The 24,963-nt window shown below is 44.1% G+C and overlaps 1 protein-coding gene across 4 annotated transcripts in view; it reads left to right on the top strand.

Annotated features, from left to right (window-relative positions):
* asap2a (ArfGAP with SH3 domain, ankyrin repeat and PH domain 2a) overlaps positions 1 to 24,963 on the top strand; it is a 96,272-nt gene that overhangs the window by 47,399 nt on the left and 23,910 nt on the right. For 2 of the 4 annotated variants that reach the window (XM_055864287.1, XM_055864286.1), the window contains exons 5-13: positions 13,676 to 13,725; positions 14,162 to 14,188; positions 15,419 to 15,548; positions 15,652 to 15,737; positions 15,827 to 15,902; positions 16,069 to 16,155; positions 18,131 to 18,234; positions 19,019 to 19,088; positions 22,871 to 22,958. In XM_055864287.1, the coding sequence (XP_055720262.1) occupies positions 13,676 to 13,725; positions 14,162 to 14,188; positions 15,419 to 15,548; positions 15,652 to 15,737; positions 15,827 to 15,902; positions 16,069 to 16,155; positions 18,131 to 18,234; positions 19,019 to 19,088; positions 22,871 to 22,958 (718 nt within the window). The remainder of the gene's footprint in view (positions 1 to 13,675; positions 13,726 to 14,161; positions 14,189 to 15,418; positions 15,549 to 15,651; positions 15,738 to 15,826; positions 15,903 to 16,068; positions 16,156 to 18,130; positions 18,235 to 19,018; positions 19,089 to 22,870; positions 22,959 to 24,963) is intronic. The other 2 variants (XM_055864289.1, XM_055864288.1) reach the window with 1 other exon arrangement.

Below are 24,963 nucleotides of genomic sequence, written 5' to 3'. Positions count from 1 at the left end.
TATGAAAACAGTAACTGGCACACAGTTCGGTAGGAATGGTAAGCTAAATTAGCATTCCACATCAAAGGTTGCGACTCCTCGTGTAGCCTTTTACCGGCTACTTCAGGAGAGTAACGGCAGAATCTGCGAAAGCCAGCAGGGGCGAGAGGAGAGTAGTTGGTTCAGTTTGAGTTTTTTTTTTTCTGGTTATCTAGACCTCTGGCGCCCTCTTAAGGCATTTGTCTTATTTCATAAAACTGTAAGCTTAAAGCATCAGCCAAGCTCAATGCATATAGTTGATTTTGGTGTGTTTATGAAAAAATACACATTGAAAAATGGCGACCTGTCACGTTCCTGACCTGTTTTTCCTTTTTCTTGTATTTATTTAGTTGGTCAGGGCGTGAGTGGGGGTGGGCTGTCTGTGTGATTTTCTATGTTGGGGTTTTGTGTTCGGCCTGGTATGATTCTCAATCAGAGGCAGCTGTCAATTGTTGTCCCTGATTGAGAATCATACTTAGGCAGCCGGGGTCTCACGTGTGTGTTTGTGGGTGTTTGTTCTTGTGTCAGTGTTTCGCCACACAGGACTGTCACGGTAGTTAATTTGTATCGCATATTGTTTTTGTTAATTATTAAATCACTATGGAAACTAACCACTCTGCGTATTGCTCCGATCCTTCTCGCCTCTCCTCGTCCGAGGAAGAGGATTACGACTGCCGTTACACGACCGATTGGTTCGAAATAACAGACTTTCGGTCGACCAACATTTTTTTCAGTTGGGGACAGCCCTAGTACAGGGCCTATCTGGACTGACAGAGGGAAGCAAGTAGGCCTTTGAACTGTGAGTACTGACAGAGCGGGAGAAGCAGTGATGCAGATTTGCTCATTACCCCTCTGGTGACTCTCATTACACTCCTGACATGGGGCTAATGGGGTGCAAGTCATGGTGCTTTCTGCTCTGATTCACACAGTCTCTCCATTACCACTGGGGGGGGGGGGGGGTGAGGGGAGAGACAGAGAGAACGCGTGCGAGACTGTTAAAAAGAGAGACAAAGACTTTCCATCCCCAGCTTGCAGTACGTACCGTTCACTTTCTCTCACTTACACTGCCACAGGACCTTTTCCCTCTTGCTTTCTCCATCATTATTCCTCTCCTCCCCCAGGGGAGGTACCTGTGGTGAACAGGAGGAAGGTGTTGCACCTATTAAGAAACTCAACAGTCCGTTTCTTAGTAGGCGCATGCTTATCAATAACTGGAAGAAACAATGTCTTTTTTTTATTTAACTTATATTTTACATAGGAAAGTTAGTTATGAACAAATTATTATTTACAATGACGGCCTACCCCGGCCAAACCCTAACCCAGATGATGCTGGGCCAATTGTGCGCCGCCCTATGGATCTAGTCGCTCCTCATTACACACAACAGACCAGTACATTTTTACATCTTCAACATAGGATTCTGATTCAAAGTGGCCACTTTATTAACCCACCAGGGGGGAAATCATGTGCTTAAAAAGACAGTACACGAAAACACAGAAACAACACTAATTCATTCAAAGTGCTATAGCTACACATTTAAAGTGAAAGTGGCTTTTGGAATAAAAGAGTCCCCATATCTATCTGTTTTCATTTTCTTTTGAAGAAGTCTCTTCCCTCTTGTCCGGCTGCTGCTGTGACTGAATTTTGAGTGAAGGTGATGAGTACTGTCCTGTAAAATGCTTTCAATTTTTAGGAGGATGAGTTTTGTGTACAGGTTTGTGGCTGATTCGTGATCTATACCAATTATACTTCCCGCCGTCTTAATCAAGCTCTATAGCTTGACTTGGTCTTGCACTCGCATGTTTCCAAACAGGCATTTTAGACCAAAGGACATTACACTCGGCAGGACAGATTTAGAAAACTTTTGTAAGATGTGGCGGTCGACATTGAAATAGTTGTTTGCGTAAAAAAAAAAAAAAATCTCTGTTGCAATTTCTTTATCTTTGCAAAGGCACAGTCATTGAATTTCAGTTTGTCTATTTCGATTCCCAGGCACTCCATCGACTGGTTCCCCGTTGATCTTCGTAGGTGGTAGTGGAGTTTTGTTCCTTCTCAAATCAAGTTCCATCACTTTTGTTTTCTTAACGTTTTATTTCAAGAAAGTTATCTGCACACCGCTGGACAAATTGAGCCTTTTCTCTTTCAAAACCTTGAGGCTTGTTCTGGGTGGAGGAATCCCACAACAGCGGTGGCATCCGCATATTTCAAAATCTTGTGGTCTGCATCAGGCTTGACAATTGTTTGTGTACAGTATTAGGGAAAGTACGCAACCTTGAGGGGCTCCCGTATTCACCGTTCTAGATGTAGAGATGGCGGAGTTAAACTTCACTTGTTGAGTACGGTTCACAAGGAAACTATTAATCCACTTGATCAGTAGAGTTGACACCTAAATTCACCAGTTTATCCTCCAGTCAATGAATACAATTTTCACTAGGCTATTTGCCTTTTCTAAATGTTCGTAGATATTGTTCAGCATGACCAGTAACGCATCAACACCCACGGAGTCACGGTATGCGAATTGGTTTGAGTCTAATTGGGATGAGAGACCAGAGAGAACTTGTTTTTTATTTTTTTTCTAAATATTTCATAGGTACAGATGTCGGGGCTACAGGGTGTAAATTTGTTAGTTTCTTTAGGCTGTTGCTTTTAGGTATTGGGACAATCAGCCACTTCTTCTGTAAGTCTGGAATTATCCCACTGTTCAGTGACCGCTGGAACAGCTTCTGGAATGGTAATGTAAGCTGGTCTGCGCATGCCTGAAGTGCCTCGCTGCTGACGCCATCTGGACCATATGATTTTCGTGGATTGACACGTTGAAAGTATTGCTTGACGTCATTCATAGAAATATGTATATCAACAGCTGGTATGCTGTTTATTTTGTCCAAGGCCACTTTCTGCTGCAATGTAAAATATCACACATGTTAAAACTACAATAGAAACTGTTGAAATTATTTGCAAAAGCAAGGTCATTTTCGACAGTCATACCCATCTCTTTGGTTTATAGACTGTGATGGTTTGTAGCCTTTGCCAGGCTTTCCTACTGCCCTTGTCCTAGGCATCACTAGAAAACCTTTTGTATGATCTCTTGTACAATATTTCTGACCCAGCCTTTAGAACTTTGGTTTTCCTACATATGGCTACTATATTATGATTGCTACATCCAATGGGTGTGGATACTGCTTAAGAGAAGATTTCTATAGCGTTAGTAAAGATATAATCAAAACACGTGGATGATTTTAGTTCCTGTGCTGTTTGTAAATGCCCTGGTAGGTTGACTGAGGACCCGAACCAGGTTGCAGGCACTGGTTACAGTTTGAAACTTCTTCTTGAGTGGACAGCTTGATGAAAATGTTTAGGTCACCCAGAAAATATCAACAATCAACAATCAAGCATTTCACACATATTATCCAGATACTGACTGTTAGCACTCGGTGGTCTATAGCAGGAATTCCAAAACTCAGTCCTAGGGGCCCCCCCCTCCACCACCACCCCCACCTGCGTTTTGTGTTTTTGCCCTGGCACCACACAGCTCAAATAACTAACTCATCATCAAGTTTGGTTGTTTGAATCAAATCCAATTTTATTTGTCACATGCGCCAAATACAACAGGTGTAGACCTTTACAGTGAAATGCTTACTTACAAGCCCTTAACCAACAATGCTTTAAGAAGTTTTAAGAAATAATGTCAAGTCAAAAAAAAAAAAAAAAAAAGTAACAAATAATTAAACACAGCAGTAAAATAACAATAGCGAGGCTATATTCATTGGGTACCGGTACAGAGTCAATGTGCGGGGGGGGGGGGGGGGGGCACGTAATTGAGGTAATATGTAAATGTATGTAGAGTTTATCTGCTATGTAGTGCTAGGGCAAAAACCAAAATGTGTACCCAGGGGGGGGTCCTAGACCCTGGTCTATAGCAACTCCCCACAAGAATGGGCTTTAGGGGGGGGGACAGGTGAAACGGTATCCATACTTCATACTGTCTAAGCTTTATATGAATTTAACTCTGAATACAGCAACACATCCCCCATTGGCATTCCCGTCACTTCTGTAGATGTTATAACCATTTATTGCTTCCATTTTCTCATCAAAGGATATACAGTGCCTTCAGAAAGTATCCATGTCCCTTGACTTATTCCACATTTTGTTATAGCCTCAATACAAAATCTATTTAAAAAAATATATATATTTTGTCACCCATCTACACATAATATCCCATAATGACAAAGTGAAAACATGTTTTTAGAAATGTTTGCACATTTATTGAAAATGAAATACAGAAATATCAAATTTACATAAGTATTCACACCCCTGTGTCAATACATGTTAGAATCACCTTTGGCAGCGATTACAGCTGTGAGTCTTTCTGAGTAAGTCTGTAAGAGCTTTGCACACCTGGGTTGCACAATATTTGCACATTTTTATTTTAAACTTGATTTGATTTGTCACGTGCTGAATACAACCTTACCGTGAAATGCTTACTTGCAAGCCCTTAACTTCTCTAGGATAGGGGGGCAGCATTTTCATGTTTGGATGAAAAGCATACCCAAATTCAACTGCCAGCTACTCATCGCCAGAAGATAAGATATGCATATTATTAGTGGATTTGGATAGAAAACACTCTGAAGTTTCTAAAACTGTTTGAATCATGTCTGTGAGTATAACAGAACTTATTTAGCAGGCAAAACCCCGAGGACAAACCATTCAGATTTTTTTTTTGAGGTCACTCTCTTTTCAATGGGTTTTCATTGGGAATCCAGATTTCTAATTGACCTTCTTGCAGTTCCTACCGCTTCCACTGGATGTCAACAGTCTTTAGAAATTGGTTGAGGATTTTTCCTTTGTGTAATGAAGAAGTACGGCCATCCAGAACGAGGGTAACTTGAAGTGTACTGTTAGAGGCGCATGACCAGAAAGCTAGCTACAGTTTGTTTTAATCCTGTATTGAATACAGATCATCCCGTCTTCAAGTTTATCGATTATTTACGTAAAAAAATACCTAAAGTTGTATTACAAAAGTAGTTTGAAATGTTTTGGCAAAGTTTACAGGTAACTTTTGAGATATTTTGTAGTCACGTTTCACAATTTGGAACCAGTGTTTTTCTGGATCAAACGCACCAAATAAATGGAATATTTTGGATATATATCGACGGAATTAATCGAACAAAAGGACCATTTGTGATGTTTATGGGATATATTGGAGTGCCAACAACAGAAGCTCGTCAAAGGTAAGGCATGAATTATATTTTTATTTCTGCATTTTGTGTCGCGCCTGCAGGGTTGAAATATGCTTCTCTCTCTTTGTTTACTATGGTGCTATCCTCAGATAATAGCATCGTTTGCTTTCGCCGAAAAGCCTATTTGAAATCTGACATGTTGGCTGGATTCACAACAAGTGTAGCTCTAATTTGGTGTATTGCATGTGTGGTTTCATGAAAGTTAGATTTTTATACTTATGGCCTTATACAGCTCGGTGAGTGCAGTCTTAGTGCCATCGTCGGTTTGTGGTGGTAAATAGACGGCTACGAAAATATAGATAAACTCTTGGTAGATAGTGTGGTCTACAGCTTATCTACCTCAGGCGAGCAATACCTCAAGGCTACCTTAATAATAGACATCGGGCACCAGCTGTTATTGCCAAATAGACACACACCCCCACCCCTCGTCTTACCGGATATAGCTATTCTGTTCTGCCGATGCACAGACAACCCAGCCAACCGTGTCATTGTTCAGCCACGACTCGGTGAAACATAAGATATTATAGTTTTTAATGTCCCCTTCGTAGGATAGTCTTAAACGGAGCTCATCCAGTTTATTCTTCAGTGATTGCACGTTGGCTAATAAACTCAGCAAAATAAGAAATGTCCCTTTTCAGGACCCTGTCTTTCAAAGATAATTCGTAAAAATCCAAATAATTTCAGATCTTCATTGTAAAGGGTTTAAACGCTGTTTCCCATGCTTGTTCAATGAACCATAAACAATGAATGGACATGCACCTGTGGAACGGTCGTTAAGACACTAACAGCTTATAGACGGTAGGCAATTAAGGTCACAGTTATGAAAACTTAGGATACTAAAGTGGCCTTTCTACTGCCTCTGAAAAACACCAAAAGAAAGATGCCCAGGGTCCCTGCTCATCTGCGTGAACATGCCTTAGGCATGCTGCAAGGACGCATGAGGACTGCAGATGTGGCCAGGGCAATTCATTGCAATGTCCGTACTATGAGACGCCTAAGACAGTGCTACAGGGAGACAGGACGGACAGCTGATCGTCCTCGCAGTGGTAGACCACGTGTAACAACACCTGCACAGGATCGGTACATCGAACATCATACCTGCAGGACAGGTACAGGATGGCAACACGTCCGAACATCACACCTCCATCAGTGCTCAGACTGTCCGCAATAGGCTGAGAGAGGCTGGACTGATGGTTTGTAAGCCTGTTGTAAAGGCAGGTCCTCACCAGACATCACTGGCAACAACGTCACCTATGGGCACAAACCCACCGTCACTAGACCAGACAGGACTGGCAAAAAGTGCTCTTCACTGACGAGTTGTGATTTTTGTCTCACCAGGGGGGCTGGTCGGATTTGCATTTATTGTCGAAGGAATGAGTTACACCGAGGCCTGTACTCTGGAGCGGGATTGATTTGGAGGTGGAGGGTCCGTCAATGCCACCAGCCATACTGCTCGTACTGTGCGTGATTTCCTGCAAGGCAGGGATGTCAGTGTTTTGCCATTGGTCAGCTAAGAGCCCGGATCTCAATTCCATTGAGCACGTCTGGGACCTGTTGGACCTGAGGGTGAGGGCCATTCCCTCCAGAAATATCCGGGAACTTGCAGGTGCCTTGGTGGAAGAGTGGGGAAGCATCTCACAGCAAGAACTGGCAAATCTGGTGCAGTCCATGAGGAGGAGATGCACTGCGGTACTTAATGCAGCTGCTGGCCACAGCAGACACTGACTGTTACTTTTGATTTTGAACCCCCCCCCTTTTTTTTCAGGGACACATTATTCCATTTCTGTTAGTCACATGTCTGTGGAACTTGTTCAGATATTGTCTCAGTTGTTGAATCTTGTTATGTTCATACAAATATTCACATATGTTTAGTTTGCTGAAAATAAATGCAGTTGACAGTGAGAGGACGTTTATTTTTTTGCTGAGTTTAGAATGGATGGTAGCTGACAAATTCTCACAAGGCACCCTGATCTCCAGCTCCCTGTATTTCCTTATTGTCTTCATGCGATTGACGGGGATTTGGGCCGTGTCTGGAAACAACATTATATCCTTTGCGTCTGACTCACCAGTTCGAGGTGAGTGATCGCTGTTCTGATATCCAAAAGCTATTTTCGGTCATAAGAGACTGTAGTATCAACATTATGTACAAAATACGTTGTTTTTTTTATATGTAAAAATAGAACAATTGGTTAGGAGCCCGTAAAACGGCAGCCATCCCCTCATTTTTAAGTCTTGCCATAGTTTTTCAAGCTGATTGAAGTCAAAACTGTAACTAGGCCTCTCAGGAACGTTGCATGTTATCTTGGTAAGCCTTGTGTTTTAGTTTATTGTCCTGCTGAACGGGGAATTTTGTCTCCGAATGTCTGTTGGAAATCAGACAAACCAGGTTTTCCTCTAGGATTTTGTCTGTGATTAGCTCTATTCCATTTATTTTTATCCTAAAAAACTCCCTATTCCTTGCCGATGACAAGCATACCATCAACATGATGCAGCCACCAGCATGCTTGAAAATATGAAGAGTGGCACTCGTGTTGTGTTGGATTTGCCCCAAACAACATAACGCTTTGTGTTGAGGACATTAAGTTTATTTCTTTGCCACATTCTTTGCAGTTTTACTTTAGTGCCTTATTGTAAACAGGACGCATGTTTTGGAATATTTCTTTTTCACACTGAATATTTCCTTTTCACACTGTCATTTAGGTTAGTATTGTGGAGTAACTACAACGTTGTTGATCCTTCCACAGTTTTCTCCTATCACAGCCATTAAACACTATTTTTATCAATCTACCAATAGGGTCCCTTTGCATTATTATTTTTATTTTTTTTTACCCCTGAACTTATTTAGGCTTGCCATAACAAAGGGGTTAAATTCTTGTTGACTCGAGAAATTTCAGCTGTTCCTTTTAATTAATTTGTCTTGCAACATAGCTCCACTTTGACATGTATGGGGTATTGTTTATAAGCCATTTTAAATTCAGGCTGTAACACAGTAACATGTGGAAAAAGTTGACTGTTGTGAATACTTTTTCAAGGCGCTGTATCTGAGTTTCAGAGATGGCCAGTATATGAATGTTGTCGACGTTAGCAAGTTAACAACTTCATGAACCTTGTTTCTCAGGCTAAATATGTTAACGCAAGCTATTTATTGCCCATTTCGGGGTTGCTTGTAAGGCCTCTCAAGCAAGCACAAAAAATGATCAGAGGTCGACATGTAACTGATAATTACATTTGAGCCAATAGAACAGGGAGAGCTACCCACAGTGGGCTTCCTACTAGGGCAAACGGTCTCAGTGGTAATTGTGTAATTCAGGTTTATATGAACAAGGTTACTGATATCAAGAAGGTCCTTTTTTTTAATCAAACTCTGCACGTTCAAGTGCCACAGCCCAAGCCCCTTAAGTGATTTGTAAACCGAGGGGATATCCATATTTATGGCATTGACATTTAAACTAATAGCATTGGTTTAACTTTTGCTAGCCACAGTGGGCTTCCCATTTGTAACAGAACTAACAATGGGATTCAACTTTATAGGTTCAAGATTATGACTTATGTTGGAATATGAACATCTGTAGCACTATTATGATAGAGCTGTGATATAATGGTAGGGAATACCTGAGACCGCACTGATTTCTCCTGCTGTGGGGGATGGAGGGCAATAGACTCCTGAGGGCTTGGGCTGTGAAAGTGTCCGAGTAAGCAACCGTTTTATGCTCAAAGAGAGCGTCTGTGCTCCACGGTAGTTGGGATATATTCTGTCCTCACTGAAACAATCCCTCCGCAGAGTACATTTTCAGCCAGTGATGCAGTGGAGGAGTCTGCTGAAGTGGTTCGACTCATGGCCTATTGAGAGTAGTGGACCCAAGAAAAGTAGCCGCTTACCTGCATACTTTGCGGCTCCTTTCAGGTCATTTTACGCTCCACTCATCTCGCCATCCTGCTGTTTAACCTCAACTGGGGAAAAGATGGAGGTGTTTAACATGCTGCTCTCTGGGGTTGTACGGTTATGGCACAAAGTGACCCTGTAGTTTTTTGGTTTCCTCTCACTTCCTGTCATTTTTTGTTGGTACTTCCGCACGGACAGCGTCTGATAAAGGATGTACAAGTAGGAACGTTACTGGTCTGTCTGGTTACATTAGCCTGGGTCCCGTCTGCTTCTACTGAGGCAGAGACAGCCCCAGAGAGCTTAAAGTAAGCCATGATTAAGATTTATAAGTTTCTTCAGTTGAGAAGGGGTAGGTACACTGTATGTGAAGTACAGGTAACTGCCAAAATAAAGGAAACCCCAACATAGTGTCTTCATAGGGGGTTGGGCCACCATGAGCCGCCAGAACTTCAATGGGCCTTGGCATAGATTCTACAAGTGTCTGGAACTCTATCGGAGGGATGCGACACCATTCTTTCATGAGATATTCCATAAGTGTTCAATTGGGTTGAGATATGGTGACTGACACACACTTTAAACCCCCTATGCTCCTTTGAGACCGCTCTTTCAAAGTCACTGAGATCTTCTAGCTACTGTAGCCTTGGCCACTTTTATACATGACCCTAAGTATGATGGGATGTCAAGTAATTAACTCATGAACCACACCTGTGTGGAAGCACACACTTTCAATATACACTACATGGCCAAAAGTCGTTGAACATCTCACTCCAAAATCATGGGCATTAATCTGGAGTTGGTCCCCCCTTTGCTGCTATTAGTGGCGCAGTGGTCTAAGGCACTCTATCTCAGTGCTAGAGGTGTCACTACAGACCCTGGTTTGATCCCGGGCTGTATCACAACCGGCCGTGATCGGGAGTCCCATAGGGAGGCACACAAGTGGCCCAGTGTCATCATTGTAAAATAAGAATTTGTTCTTAACTCACTTGCCTAGTTAAATAAAAAAAGAACAGCCTCCAACATGTTTTCCACTGCTCCAGTGTCCAACGGCGGTGAGCTTTACACCACTCCAGCCAATGCTTGGCATTGCACATGGTGATCTTAGGCTTGTGTGCGGCTTCTCGGACATGGAAACCCATTTCATGAAGCTCCCGGCGAACAGTTTCTGTGCTGACGTCGCTTCCAGAGGCAGTTTGGGACCTTGTAGTGAGTGTTGCAACCGAAGACGGGCGATTTCTATGCGCTACACGCTTCAGCACATTTCTGTGAGCTTGTGTGGCCTACCACGTCGCGGCTGAGCTGTTGTTGCTCTGAGACATGTCCACTTCACAATAACATCACTTACAGTTGTCCGGGGCAGCTCTAGCAGGGCAGAAATGTGACGAACTGACTTGTTGGAAAGGTGGCACGTGCCACGTTGAAAGTCGTCGAGCTCTTCAGTACGGGCCATTCTACAAATGTTTGTCTATGGAGATTGCATGGCGGTGTGCTCAATTTTATACACCTGTAGGCAACGGCTATGGCTGAAATAGCCGAATCCATGAATTTGTCGACATACACTAAAAGCATTTGGTATCCCTCATTTACTCAAGCGTTTTCTTTTATTTTGGCATTTAACTGAATGTGTACTAATGAAATATTCGTGGTCCAATCCGGAATTGGGCACAACCAACCAAGATACAACATAATCACTCCCTGTCTGTCTGCGGTTCAGTGCTGGCTCAGGCCCTCATAGTTGGTTCATATGGGTTATTGTTGCTGCATGGGCCCTTAAGCTCTGTCCAGTGTCCACCTCCTTAACCACATTCCCACTCCAAACACTGAACATAAGCAGACTGGCGGAAAGTGCTGAGACCACAAAACACCAGAGCCAAGGGGATTTACGTATTAGACCTGACACTGGGATGATGTCATCCCTTCCAACGTTAGCCGTTCTGATCCTTTGCATCTATTGTTTTTTTTTTTTTACACACACCATGACTCCCCCCCCATAGAGTCATGAAACCCATACACACACAGAATTGTTGGCAGAGGCTTTTAGCGCCAAGAAGCTCTGCCAAAGGAGTGATCTCACCATTATTTCTCACCAAGAAAAGATTAGGGAGTAGAGGCTGATCATAATTAATGGAATTGTAACAGGTGCCCTTGACAGCAACAAGACCAGGTTCAAGACGACGTTGGAATAGAGGTTGAAAGCTGTAACTTGCATGTTTTATATTTGAGGTCTTGGTGAAAAGGCTCGGTCCACGTAGCAGTCTGAATAGGTCCCGTTCCAACTCACTGGACAGGCATGTGGATCTTCCACTACTGTATCACCTCAACAGTGGACCCATCCCATTCAGGAGCACAGGGAAGTACACTTCACATTGAAGCATTCAAGGTCAGTCCGCTGTCTTCAATTAGACAAGGACAATGGTAACGGAGGTAAGTATTGAACTAAGAAACTCAACCAAGAAAGAGGCTACTGCAGGATAGGAACTTTACAGAAGAGTGTTATGTTTTGTTTTAAAGCCTCGGTCTCCCAAATATCTATTCTGGCAAAACTCATTAAAGAGGGGGTGCATGTTGATTTGGTAGAGTGGATGGGAGGTGAGCCCTGTCTGGCTGTGCTCTTCCAGCATTCCACACAGCTAAGTTGCCCTGCCATGTTCCATGTTGTTGTGTGGTAGCTAGCTGTCACTACTTCTGCCGAAGTCGATGCTTCTCCGTGTCCGGGCGGTGCTCGGCGGGCGGCGTTGCCGGTCTTCTAGCCATCGCCGATTTCACTTTTCTTTTTCCTTTGGTTTTGTCTTTGTTTTCACACACCGGTTTTCCATTTCACAATGACATGTTCCTGTATTTAAACCCTCGGTTTCCCCCATGGTGCTGTGCGGGATTATTCATGTTCAGTTAGGTTTATTTTGATGGCTGGCTTTTTGTCAGGTGCTGTGTTCACCCGTGCGTTATCTTTACCGTTTTGGTCAAGTGTAATTGTTTACCTTGTGCCTTGTTGAGTAAAGTACGTTGCTCACTCATTCTGCTCTCCTGCGCCTGACTTCATGCACCAGCTACACTCACCATCTGATACTAGCGGCCCACTTCACTCCTTACTGTTGTTCCCCACTCTCACAGTAGCTAGCTCCTCACTTCACTTCCCATCGAGCCGCTGTGAATGAGAGAGGAATGCTGCACTTGGACAATGTGCCGCTCTGCGCAACTCGTCTCGCTTCCGCGGCTCGTATTTTTAGCCAGTGTTCTCCTTTAAAAAATGTTTATCTTGCTTCCTCTATTTCTCTTTCTCTCACACTCTTTTTGTCTCTTTATCTCTTTCTTTCTCTTTCGTCAGACCATGGATCCATGACTGCCACACTTGTTTTGAAGAGGTCTGGGCTGGTATCCACAAAGCGTCTGAGTAAGAGTGCTGATCTAGGATCAGTTTAGACTTTTTAGATATGAATGAGATTTTATATTGAAAGGTTGGGACCTGAGATCAGCTCTCCTACTCTGAGTTGTTTTGTGGATACGGGCCCAGGGGTCAATAGAGGGAACGTCTCTGTAAGAGAATGGGCTGTCAGGCAATCTGTTTAATATAATGACAGCAAAATGGCAACATATTTATTGTAATAATGCCATAATACATTAATTGTAACAAAGCTTTAGAAAGATTGGCTTTTGTTAGAGGATGCGTCACATTTTATACCAACAAATGTTTCATTCCAGTTAATGGCTATAAAAATGCCTGCGGTTGCCACTGCAATCATTTTTTTGTCTGAAAAAAACCGACTGTTACAGTAACAATCAGTGCTCTCCACAATTGTTGATTGGGATGCAATCAGCAAATCAACATGAAAAGAACAAGCAGATTCACAGGGCAATCAGATTGATCTCATCATGTTTTACCACGGCCTTTTCTCAATGGCCACGGAAGCAGCAATTATGGTTGCCGCTGCGGTGTTTGGAGGAAAAATGACACGGGCAATTTTGCCAGTTAATGTCTGTTTTTGTTTGTCCCTAATCACTGTTTATTCATTGGCGCGGTGCCTGAAAAGCGTTGCATAATTGAACATTTGATCAAACAGCTGTGGAACGCTACTCTATTACCATGGGGAATCTGTTCAGCTGTGTGGCCACTTAAACCATGTTACTATTCTGAACACTGCTCTTTTCATTTTCAACGGTAGCACTTTGTACGTTATTGTCGTCTACGGCAACGACGAGGAAAAGGATGACAAGATTGAGTCATGTATTGGCAGTGTGCTTTGTTGACCTTTTGGCTAGTGCAGGGAGATTGACAGGGATGGGGTTTTCCCTGAGCTTGTAACATCACGTAAACATGAACTGACTGGAGTATTGATGTGTACCGTAGCTTCAGTGCCTTCTAGATATAGTAACGCTGTCTGTGTGTGCAGTGGTATGCTTAATATCACAATGTGTGCTATGACCATGTTGAGCTCTTTCTAGCCTCTTTAACGGGTGATGCTAGTGCCAACAAAAACTGAATCATTCTGTTTCTGAATTAGAAGTTCTGACGTCGATTTCTTTCTGCTTTTTTTTTCTTCACAGGACCTGAAAAAGCCATTTGATAAGTCCTGGAAAGACTATGAAACAAAAGTGTAAGTTTAAAAATATATATTTTACTACCACCAATATGAAATTATGTTCTGGCCAATTGACGTTATTAGCTTAGAGTACGAAGACGATCAGATGATCAGTCCATTGTCTTTTGATCCGTTGGTTCATTCTATGGCCGTACTGTAGCAGTCGGTTCAACCGACTCACAAGCGTTTTGGTACTGTCATAATAGTTTGCATTTGACTGTGTATTTGTCATTGTTAGAGCCCGATTTTTATCCTCATAAGCAATATATTGAATGAGATGCAATGTGATATGTCCTGTCCCGTCTCTGTGCTTGTAATGGCCACTATTCCCCAACCAACCTCACCTTGCAATCATCAATGAATACACCCAGAATAATAAACCATCTCTGTCTACACTGTGATTTTGCATGCAACGGTATATGAAATTTTATAGCACTCTATATTTTCCAAGCTGCAAAGGACATTCTTTACTGAAAGGGTAATACATTTTCTTCTGCAACGCCAATCTGGTGACGAGACGGTACTGACTTGTTGCTCCATTGATGCTCTCTGCTAGTCTGCTATCAATGGAGGGCAGTACTATGCTTGGCCTAGAACATCGTTGTCCCATCTGCTCTGATGTTCTTTTCAACTTTTCCGATCACAATCGGATTTGTTCTCATATCTCTATAATATCTCTAACCTCTTTGTCTGCGGTTATAATGAGGCCTTTCCTATTTTGCGACCGAAAGAGGTTAGACTCTCTGCCCCAAACTCCACTCTGGCCCCGACAACCTTAAAGATCGCGAGTAGCACCCTGCCATCGTCACCACAGAGTCCCATTTGATCCGCTGTCTCCATCTCTGTGTCAACGGTCTCTGGTGGCTCTTGTGGCTGCTGTCCGACATGTGGCTGCTTTTAGCTTTCTCTCTACTTCTATGCTTCTGGGCTGAGGACTAAGGTGACAGCTTTGTAGGTGTTCTACTAATGAAAGCAGTCACATCTTGATGTCTTACCTAATGACGGTTTGAGTCTAAAAAAAAGGAAGCCACCCAAAATGACCGAATGTAACCCGGATGACTTTGCCTGAGACGGATGAATGTTTGTGACGCAGCGGCAGGAACTGACTACCTTAAGTGTCTTTTTGAATCAAATGTTTTCCGGAACAGCAGTAGATGATAGCACGTTATGTAGACTTGCAGGAGCAGACCATAGTGCAGCGCTGGCTCATGCATTCACACCACTTTGACATCAGCTTGATGCTCCCCTCTCTGTCTGTCTTTTTTGGTATGATCCGTTTGTAGTTTTTTCCCCCTTGGTTCAGTTTCCTTTGGAATGGCCTTGTTGCATCTGTGTCTTGATGGTTCCAAATGGGACAAGCTGTTTACTGACTGCAGGCAGAGGTGAAAAAAAAACAGGCAAGTCATTACCGTTAGTTTAGCGATGGGCCACAGTGACGAGGACCTAACACCCATAACCCAAAGGCATGAGTGAGAGACCGTCTGCTTTCAAATCTGAACGAAAACAGGCGTCACTTAAGTCTCCCTAAGCTTCCTCATAGGAGGAGCCAAATGTTGCATCCTTTTTTAAGGGAATATGCTAAGCTAGAAAAGAATGCCCTTTTGCATGGAATGCCCTTCCCTTTCCACTCTGAATATTTCCTGTTTGGTGTGTCGGTGGTTGGAAATGCCCTTTGACCCCCCCCCCACGATGTCACTTCCTGTCCCAGCACTAAGATCGAGAAGGAGAAGAAGGAGCACGCGCGGCAGCACGGCATGATCCGCACTGAGATCAGCGGGGCGGAGATCGCAGAGGAGATGGAGAAGGAGAGGAGGTTCTTCCAGCTGCAGATGTGTGAGGTGGGTAAGGAAAGAGATGGAGCTCAGGCCTGGGTTGCCAGGTTGGGTCATGGCCACAGCTGTAGTGGAGGGTTTTCTGACGTTGTGAAATTCTGTCTCGCAGTATCTTCTCAAAGTGAACGAGATCAAGATCAAGAAAGGGGTGGACCTACTCCAGAATCTCATCAAATATTTCCACGCACAGTGCAAGTACGTCCTGCAGTCAGTGAAAGTGTGCATTTGACCAAGTGCTCACTTCGTGGGGAAAACGGCTGATGTAGATTTGTCTCTCTCCTTAGTTTTTTTCAGGACGGGCTGAAAGCAGTAGACAACCTCAAACCATCCATAGAGAAACTAGCCACAGACTTACACACGGTGAGTTCCTCAAGACTACTGTTGACATCTTCATGGGGTATATAAGGACTTCCCTTCAACAAGTGTGCTGAATTCATCAAACATATTCCGTGTGACTCTGTAACCTTTTGTATGACCCCTGTGGCCTTTGTATGACCTTTGTGTGACCTTTCTTTGACCGTTCCAGATAAAGCAGGCCCAGGACGAGGAGAGGAAGCAGCTCACTCAGCTACGGGACGTCCTCAAGTCAGCGCTGCAGGTGGAGCAGAAGGAGGTAACACCCATAGATTTCGACCACTCTGGTGCCCCAAAGTATGTTTTAGCATGAGCAGCGCCATTGAGGACTTTCACCATTGGGAGATTCTCATTTGGGCAAAAGTCCGTCCTCTCCTCCATGACCCAGAAACCGATAAGCGGTTGAAGAGAGTGTCAATTTTGTTTATAGTACGAACGAAGGAGTCTGCTACCCTCCTCGATTTAACTACTTTGGCTGCAAGCGCGGGCGTGTTTTAAAATCCGCCACACCCCCCTTTGAATCAACTGTTTTCTCGAAGGAGAAAAGCATGCAAACATTTCAAAACCATATGCTACTTTTTCTTTTATCTCTAAAATGTGTTTTTACTTTACACATTTCATTTGGGATTCCACCCGTGTAAACATTTGCCTGATGATTTGCGAGTGGAGAGCCATTTCATGCAAGCACATTTTCATCCACGTTCCCTCTCCTCGCCGTCTCTCTGCCATTACCGTTGACCTTTAAAAAAAATGTAAAAAAAGGAAGCGAGAGAGGAGGTAGGAGAAAGGACACAGGAGTTGAGCAAAACCAAATGAGATCCTCCCATTTTTAAGTAGTCAACTGGGTGGGACTTCTTATGGGTTAAGGAAGAATCACATTATTCCATCCAGATCTCTCTCTCTCTCACACATACACACACACACACACACACACACACACACACACACACACACACACACACACACACACACACGCACGCACATGGCAACCCTCAAACTCAATAGGCCTAGTCTTTTCACTGTCTAATGGCCAAGTTAGTCATCCAATAATATAAGCCGTCTATCTCATCTAGTCTGCCTCATTCATATCCTATGAGTGATGCACTTACATGTTCAAAACCCTGATGTACGTTACCAAAGCCCCCTTCACTCTCTGTCAACTTTAGCACGCTCATTGAGAGCAGTCATTAATGGCCTATGGTTAAGCACTCTTATGCGCTTAACACACGTACTTACGTCCTGTCTGGCGTCAGTTACTACGCGGAGAACTAGTCTACTGTTTTTGCTACTGCCTTAATATCTTACCTGTCTGTTCTCCTCTTTGCTTTGCTGCCGCCGCCTCTTTGTGAACCAAGTCTAGGAGAGTAAGTGTGTCCTCAGCGCCCCCTTTGCTGTGCTTGTACATCTGTGGTCGTGGTGTCAAGGAGAGTGAGGCGTTTGTCTGAAGCGTTTTCAATAGAGAGCATTTGTCTCTAAAAGGGATTTAGGGGGGGGGGGGGTTCTGGGTTGTATTCATTAAGCACCAAATGTAAGAAAACACTCTGAACACAGTGAAATACGAAGGTACTATCTGTACTTCTGAAAGACTTGTGTTTCATTTAAGTTGTGCTACGTTGTGACTTAATGAGTACAACCCTGTCTTCCTCGATTTTTCTGTTGACAATGGTAACATTAGATACAGAACCATGAAGATGTTTCTTAAGAATATCTTTCAAAGGTTGTTGCCTTGGCCCCTCCCCCTCTCAGTTTCCCCTGTATCACTTCGTCTGAGGAGATGACCTCACTAGTGCATGACCCCAAGGCTTTGCTTGTCATATATATATATATATATATATATATATATATATAGTGGCAGCATCTCAATAGTCTAGAGGCTCCCCTTCCTTGCCTTTTCTACTTCATCTGCACTAAAGCAAATCCTCCAGCCAGCATCCCGATCTGCCATGCTGCTCTCCTATCCTAGATTTTGTCCAGCATTTTTCAGATCAGTGCTGACAAAGGAAAATAAACAAGGAGAGGAAGCCACTTTAGACAATTGAGACTTACCCCACCCACACTCACTGCAGTGTCTTGTGCCTTTGCCTACATAGATCCTTATATGTGTGTGTGTGTGTGTGTGTGTGTGTGTGTGTGTGTGTGTGTGTGTGTGTGTGTGTGTGTGTGTGTGTGTGTGTGTGTGTGTGTGTGTGTGTGTGTGTGTGTGTGTGTGTGTGTGAGCGCTGGTATTGTTGAAGGATTCCCAGGTGCGACAGAGCGCTACCTACAGTTTGCACCAGCCGCAGGGAAACAAGGAGCACGGTACTGAGCGCTGTGGGAACCTCTACAAGAAGAGTGACGGGTCAGTGTTTCTCTCCTGTTGAACTTGCATCGTCTTCAACAAACATTCAAATAACCAAATGAAAGGCCAGACAAAACAAACACACAAAGTACACTCATTGTGATGGCATTTATCCATAGACTCACTCCGGAACTTTGGCGACTATGTATTTTGCTTTGGGCCGGATGTGTCATAGGATCGTTCGTACACGCTTCATCTATCAGCAGAATTACTGCATTATTTCAATTAGCCACGAAATCCCTAGTTTGAAAGCAATGTTTTTTTCTGGAAGCTGTGCTGCGTCATTTTCTATACATTTTCCCCCACATGGGCCAGCCCCCTAGCAATTCAAGTTCTAGCCAATGAGCTTCAGCCACTCGCCATTTGAGTGACAGTTATCAAGATGCGCACAAAGCAGAGTGAGAGAGGGGCAATGACGTGATGCACATACTGTGTCTGCACATATGTGACGTAGTACACAATTTTCAGGGACCACTTTTGGCTGAAGGTGGTGAGTGCTACTTTCATAACTACGTACCAGAGAATCTCTTTAATGTTCTTTTTATGGCTGGGTGTCTCCCCATAGACAGCAATACACTGCCCAAACTCTGCGTCATTTACTTATGCCTGCACATACTAATGAGCCATCACACTGGTTTGGTTGGCGTTAATAATTCAGTAGCCATGTCTGTTCGGTTACAATGTGGATTCATGTAGAGTTTAGTGTGTCACACTGATGCTGGGGTGTTATGTCGAAGTCTCTGTGTTACGATGTCGTGTGTCACCTCCCCCTCCCCTCCCCCAGGCTAAGGAAAGTGTGGCAGAAGAGAAAGTGTTCAGTGAAGAACGGATACCTCACCATATCACATGGGACGGTGAGTAATGTGCGTGCGCGCACACACAGAGGTGCAAGACAAGCTACTCCTAGCCAGGTAGCAGTCATCTACAGTAAGGCCAGTGGGAAAGGGGGATACCTAGTCAGTTAGCAGTCATCTACAGTAAGGCCAGTGGGAAAGGGGGAGACCTAGTCAGTTAGCAGTCATCTACAGTAAGGCCAGTGGGAAAGGGGGATACCTAGTCAGTTAGCAGTCATCTACAGTAAGGCCAGTGGGAAAGGGGGAGACCTAGTCAGGTAGCAGTCATCTACAGTAAGGCCAGTGGGAAAGGGGGATACCTAGTCAGTTAGCAGTCATCTACAGTAAGGCCAGTGGGAAAGGGGGAGACCTAGTCAGGTAGCAGTCATCTACAGTAAGGCCAGTGGGAAAGGGGGATACCTAGTCAGTTAGCAGTCATCTACAGTAAGGCCAGTGGGAAAGGGGGATACCTAGCCAGTTAGCAGTCATCTACAGTAAGGCCAGTGGGAAAGGGGGATACCTAGTCAGTTAGCAGTCATCTACAGTAAGGCCAGTGGGAAAGGGGGATACCTAGTCAGTTAGCAGTCATCTACAGTAAGGCCAGTGGGAAAGGGGGATACCTAGTCAGTTAGCAGTCATCTACAGTAAGGCCAGTGGGAAAGGGGGATACCTAGTCAGTTAGCAGTCATCTACAGTAAGGCCAGTGGGAAAGGGGGATACCTAGTCAGTTAGCAGTCATCTACAGTAAGGCCAGTGGGAAAGGGGGATACCTAGTCAGTTAGCAGTCATCTACAGTAAGGCCAGTGGGAAAGGGGGATACCTAGTCAGTTAGCAGTCATCTACAGTAAGGCCAGTGGGAAAGGGGGATACCTAGCCAGTTAGCAGTCATCTACAGTAAGGCCAGTGGGAAAGGGGGATACCTAGTCAGTTAGCAGTCATCTACAGTAAGGCCAGTGGGAAAGGGGGATACCTAGTCAGTTAGCAGTCATCTACAGTAAGGCCAGTGGGAAAGGGGGATACCTAGTCAGGTAGCAGTCATCTACAGTAAGGCCAGTGGGAAAGGGGGATACCTAGTCAGTTGTACAACTGAATGACTTCAACTGAAACGTGTCTTGCGCATTTAACCCAACCCTTCTGAATCAGAGAGGTGCGGGGGGGGGGGGCTGCCTTAATCGACATCCACGTCTTCGGCGCCCGGGGAACAGTGGGTTTAACTGCCTTGCTCAGGGGCAGAACTTCAGATGTTTACCTTGTCAGTTCAGGGATTTGATCCAGCAAGTGGCTCTAGCCTGTTAGCTTACACTTCACCCATATTCAAGCCAATCACACTAATTCTGTCAAATCAGACTTCATCCCTGTTTATCAAACCTTTCAGGCAACCGACATGTTAATTTCATCTCCAAGCACAAAAAAAACAGTTCCTATTGATTTCATTAACAATTTGAAAAATAGTTATACTGTTAAACTCGAAAAACAGTTTCAATGTTTCAACCATACATTGTCTTAGTTTACTGTCTGGCCTGGCCTCCCGGAGAGATCCACCTGGGAACTATTCCTATCCTAAAATGCCCCCAGGAAACCCCAGACATGTTCCATTATGGCACATCCTACCTAAATATCAGCTCTCTGCTAACTGGCAGCTTATCCACTAGTTTTGTCTTGTCTGATCCTGTCCTGTCTTATCCAGTCTTGTCTTGTCCTGTCTTATCCAGTCTGGTCTTGTCTTGTCCTGTCTTATCCAGTCGTGTCTTGTCTTGTCCTGTCTTATCCAGTCGTGTCTTGTCTTGTCCTGTCTTATCCAGTCTGGTCGTGTCTTGTCTTGTCCCGTCCTGTCTTATCCAGTCTGGTGGTCTCTTGTCTTGTCCCGTCCTGTCTTATCCAGTCTGGTCGTGTCTTGTCTTGTCCTGTTTTGACTTCTCCCTATTTTCTTTTTATTCATATTTTTTTTAATTTCTCCTTTATTCTTACCCTACTTTTCTGCTATTTCTTACGTTTTGGTTGTAGGTTACCTTCATTATAATGAACAGTTACATGGGGAGGGTTCAGAGGTGGTAGAGCTACGGGACGGGAGTGGGGATCAAGAGGACTCCAGATAATATTTGGTGCATGGTGTACTTTTTTGTTGTTGTGATTTTAATTGAATGACATTTCTTTAAAAGTCCATAAAGTTAATTTAGCTAAAATGGTGGTGGTATTAATGTCAGTCAGTCGCTCTTACACGTCAAAGAGTATTGTATATCTTGGCTGCATCCCAAATGGAACCCATAGGGTTGCAGTCAAAAGCCATTTGTGATGCAGCCCTTGTCAGGCTCGCTCACATAGCTACTTTCCCTGCACCGCTTCACCCGGGGTCTCACCAGCCTATTGATATCCCCCTCTGCTCTCACTGTAGCAGGCTCTACTTCCCTGCATTACACTAGATTTAATCTCCCTCTCCCTCCCTCTTTCCCTCTCTCCCTCTATCTCCCTCTTATTTGCTCTCTCCTCTGTCTCTTGCTTGCTTTATCGCACCCTCGCTCATCCCCCTCCTCGCCTTGCTCTCTCTCTCTCACGCTCTTTCAAAAGGCACACAAACACACCACACTTTCTTCCCCTCGCTCTCCTTCCCCTTTCTCTCTCATAAAAAAAAAAATGATATACCTCGCACATGAGCTCTCTTTCCTCTCCCTGGCCGACCAGCTGTATGTAGAGGTCGAAGCAGGGAAAGCAATCAGGGATGCTTTTTAAGCACCCTGAGCTGAGCACCAGCCATGGCCTGGTTTCATCCTCCACTGCAGAGCAGAAAACCACAGTCCAGAAGCTAATCCTCCATGGACAGGCCCATTCTGACAGACCGTAACACCGAAATATTACTTCTGAAAACTGCATACGGGAGCCTGGCTATTGGTGTTATGTTGCGATATAATAAATAATGGAGAACGGGAGGTGAATTTCGCAGTGGTTTATTCTATGCTGTGCTGATTCTCAAGTAGCTCTGCAGTCCAGGACCTGTATACGATTGTTGTAATGTACATCGTGTTTTATAGCAAGCACAACATGTTTTGGTTGATACATATATTTTGAGTGCATGTAGGCTAAATGAATGCTTTCATCCAGGTACAGTGCGCACCTCTTCTGGTGAATATGGTTATTGTGATCAACCACTTCAGGCGTCAGCACGCTTCAGTTCGGTTGACCCCTAGCTGACCTCGGCTAGCTGAACCGCATAAAAGATCTTCACTTGAAAAACTAGAAAAAAAGCGTCAATAGTACTGTTTGTCCAGTCTGAGACGCCGTAGCCAGTATACACTTCCTCAAAATAGTCAGAATGAATCTAAAATAACGCAAGAAAAATCTGTCGCTAATTTGCCGAGGAGATCTTAGTCGCGCAATTTGACATCTAACTATGTTTGGCGCAGTATTTTTCGATGAAAGAATGTGCATGAAAACGAGTCGTCTCTCGTTGAATGACAACAAAGACTATTGGATCCCTACTGTTAACCAATCACCGACGAAGGGGGCGTAGACTTCGGATTCCGAGTTCGGCTTGCCCCGAGCAAAAATGTTGTGTGCCTGAACAGCCGCAAAAACCCTTTACGGAAGTCCAAAATAAAATGTTGTCATAATATATGCACCAACTTTTCCAACCTGTTTTCTGGTGGGAAGCATGTGGACAGATGTTGTGATCAAACTTACAGATGTGATGACTATAAGAGGGAGCACTGTATCTTTGTTCTGGTGGGAAGGGTGCATTTTCATTTATGCTTTGCGTTCGCTGATTCCCATGTAATTCTTTCCTGTCCTCCCCTCGCTCTCTCGTTCAGGGGAACCGACCGCCGGCAAAACTCAACCTCCTCACCTGTCAGGTGAAACATAACCCAGAAGAGAAGAAGAGCTTTGACCTCATCTCACGTAGGTTTACCCCTTCTTTTTACTCCTTCTCTTTCCCTTCTCTTCTATTTTCTTATCTCTTCTGTTCTCTCTCTCTTCTGTCCTCTCCTCTCTCTATTCACCTTCGCTCTCTTCTGTCCTCTCCTCTCTATTTTCTCTTCTGTTCTCTCCTCTCTCTATTTTCTCTTCTGTTCTCTCCTCTCTCTATTTTCTCTTCCCTCTTCTGTCCTCTCTCTATTCTCTTCTCTCTCTTCTGTCCTCTCTCTATTCACCTTTGCTCTCTTCTGTCCTCTCTCTATTCTCTTCGCTCTCTTCTGTCCTCTCTCTATTCTCTTCGTTATCTTCTGTCCTGTCCTCTCTCTATTCTCTTCGTTCTCTTCTGTCCTCTCCTCTCTCTTTTCTCTTCGCTCTCCTCTGTATTCTCTTCTCCCTCTTTTGTCCTCTGTGTCTCACAGAAGTACCTCTACAAATGGACTTTGCTCCATTCTCAAAGCCTGGCTTTTAGACCCTGCAGAACGAGGAGAGATGATGTGTTGGGACTAATGATAGCTCATAGAGTAGAGATATCTACTGCAGACAAACTAGGGAGGAGAGGAGACTCACAGGAAAAGGAAAAGTGGTTGATATGGTCTATGTCTCGATTAGAAGGGGACAACCGAGTTTTTCCGTGGAATGAGGGCAGCAGGATAGGAGTTGGGAATAGTTGATTCGCTGTAAGATTCATATTCAGGGAAGATTCAGTACTTCGTGTCTCCACACAGGCTTCTCCGAATCAGCAGCCTATTTAGAATCTCATCCACGTTCATGTGTTCCCTGTGTCCTCACATAATGTCATGTAACCAAGGGAGATGGAGCTTTTTCCTCCATTCACCCTCTTCTTTCTTTGTTCACCCTCTTTCTTCAGTCATGTTTTTGGGGATGTGTGTTGAGTTCAGCTGAGCGGTGACGTTCATAAACGCCGGGCCAGAAATAAGTGCTCACGTCAGGCCGTCACCCTGCTGTCAAAGGACAATATTACTGCTGCAGGAAATGAAAGGGCTTATTCTGGTGGAAACCAGGAGAGATGCTGCTCTCCTTTAAGAGAGAGAACGAGAGAGACTGTCAGGGTCAGAACTCCCAGCTGTAAGGGGAACTGAAATGTACATCAGTCAGATCTGGAGGAGGATAGAGTGCAATAGGACTTTCACAAGGTTTTTACCTTGTTGTACAGTACAATAGGATGTTTGGTAGACGTTTACCTCTGTCTTGCATAGATTCCACATACAGTCATCTCAAACGTTGTCGCCTCATCCATTGTACTGTTGGGATGATGTTACACTTATGTGGGACTTTTACTGTAGTTGACAGTCAGTGTCTTACTGTATGGACTGTAGTTGACAGTCGGTGTCTTACTGTATGGACTGTAGTTGACAGTCAGTGTCTTACTGTACGGACTGTAGTTGACAGTCAGTGTCTTACTGTACGGACTGTAGTTGACAGTCAGTGTCTTACTGTATGGACTGTAGTTGACAGTCAGTGTCTCACTGTATGAACTGTAGTTGACAGTCAGTGTCTCACTGTACGGACTGTAGTTGACAGTCAGTGTCTTACTGTACGGACTGTAGTTGACAGTCAGTGTCTTACTGTACGGACTGTAGTTGACAGTCAGTGTCTTACTGTATGGACTGTAGTTGACAGTCAGTGTCTCACTGTATGGACTGTAGTTGACAGTCAGTGTCTTACTGTATGGACTGTAGTTGACAGCCAGTGTCTTACTGTGTGGACTGTAGTTGACAGTCAGTGTCTTACTGTGTGGACTGTAGTTGACAGTCAGTGTCTTACTGTGTGGACTGTAGTTGACAGTCAGTGTCTTACTGTGTGGACTGTAGTTGACAGTCAGTGTCTTACTGTATGGACTGTAGTTGACAGTCAGTGTCTTACTGTGTGGACTGTAGTTGACAGCCAGTGTCTTACTGTATGGACTGTAGTTGACAGTCAGTGTCTTACTGTATGGACTGTAGTTGACAGTCAGTGTCTTACTGTGTGG

The sequence above is a fragment of the Salvelinus fontinalis genome, chromosome 16, assembly GCF_029448725.1.
Source record: "Salvelinus fontinalis isolate EN_2023a chromosome 16, ASM2944872v1, whole genome shotgun sequence".
NCBI lineage: Eukaryota > Metazoa > Chordata > Actinopteri > Salmoniformes > Salmonidae > Salvelinus > Salvelinus fontinalis.
Note: the sequence above shows the minus strand (reverse complement) of the source record. Positions and strands in the feature narration are given on the sequence as shown.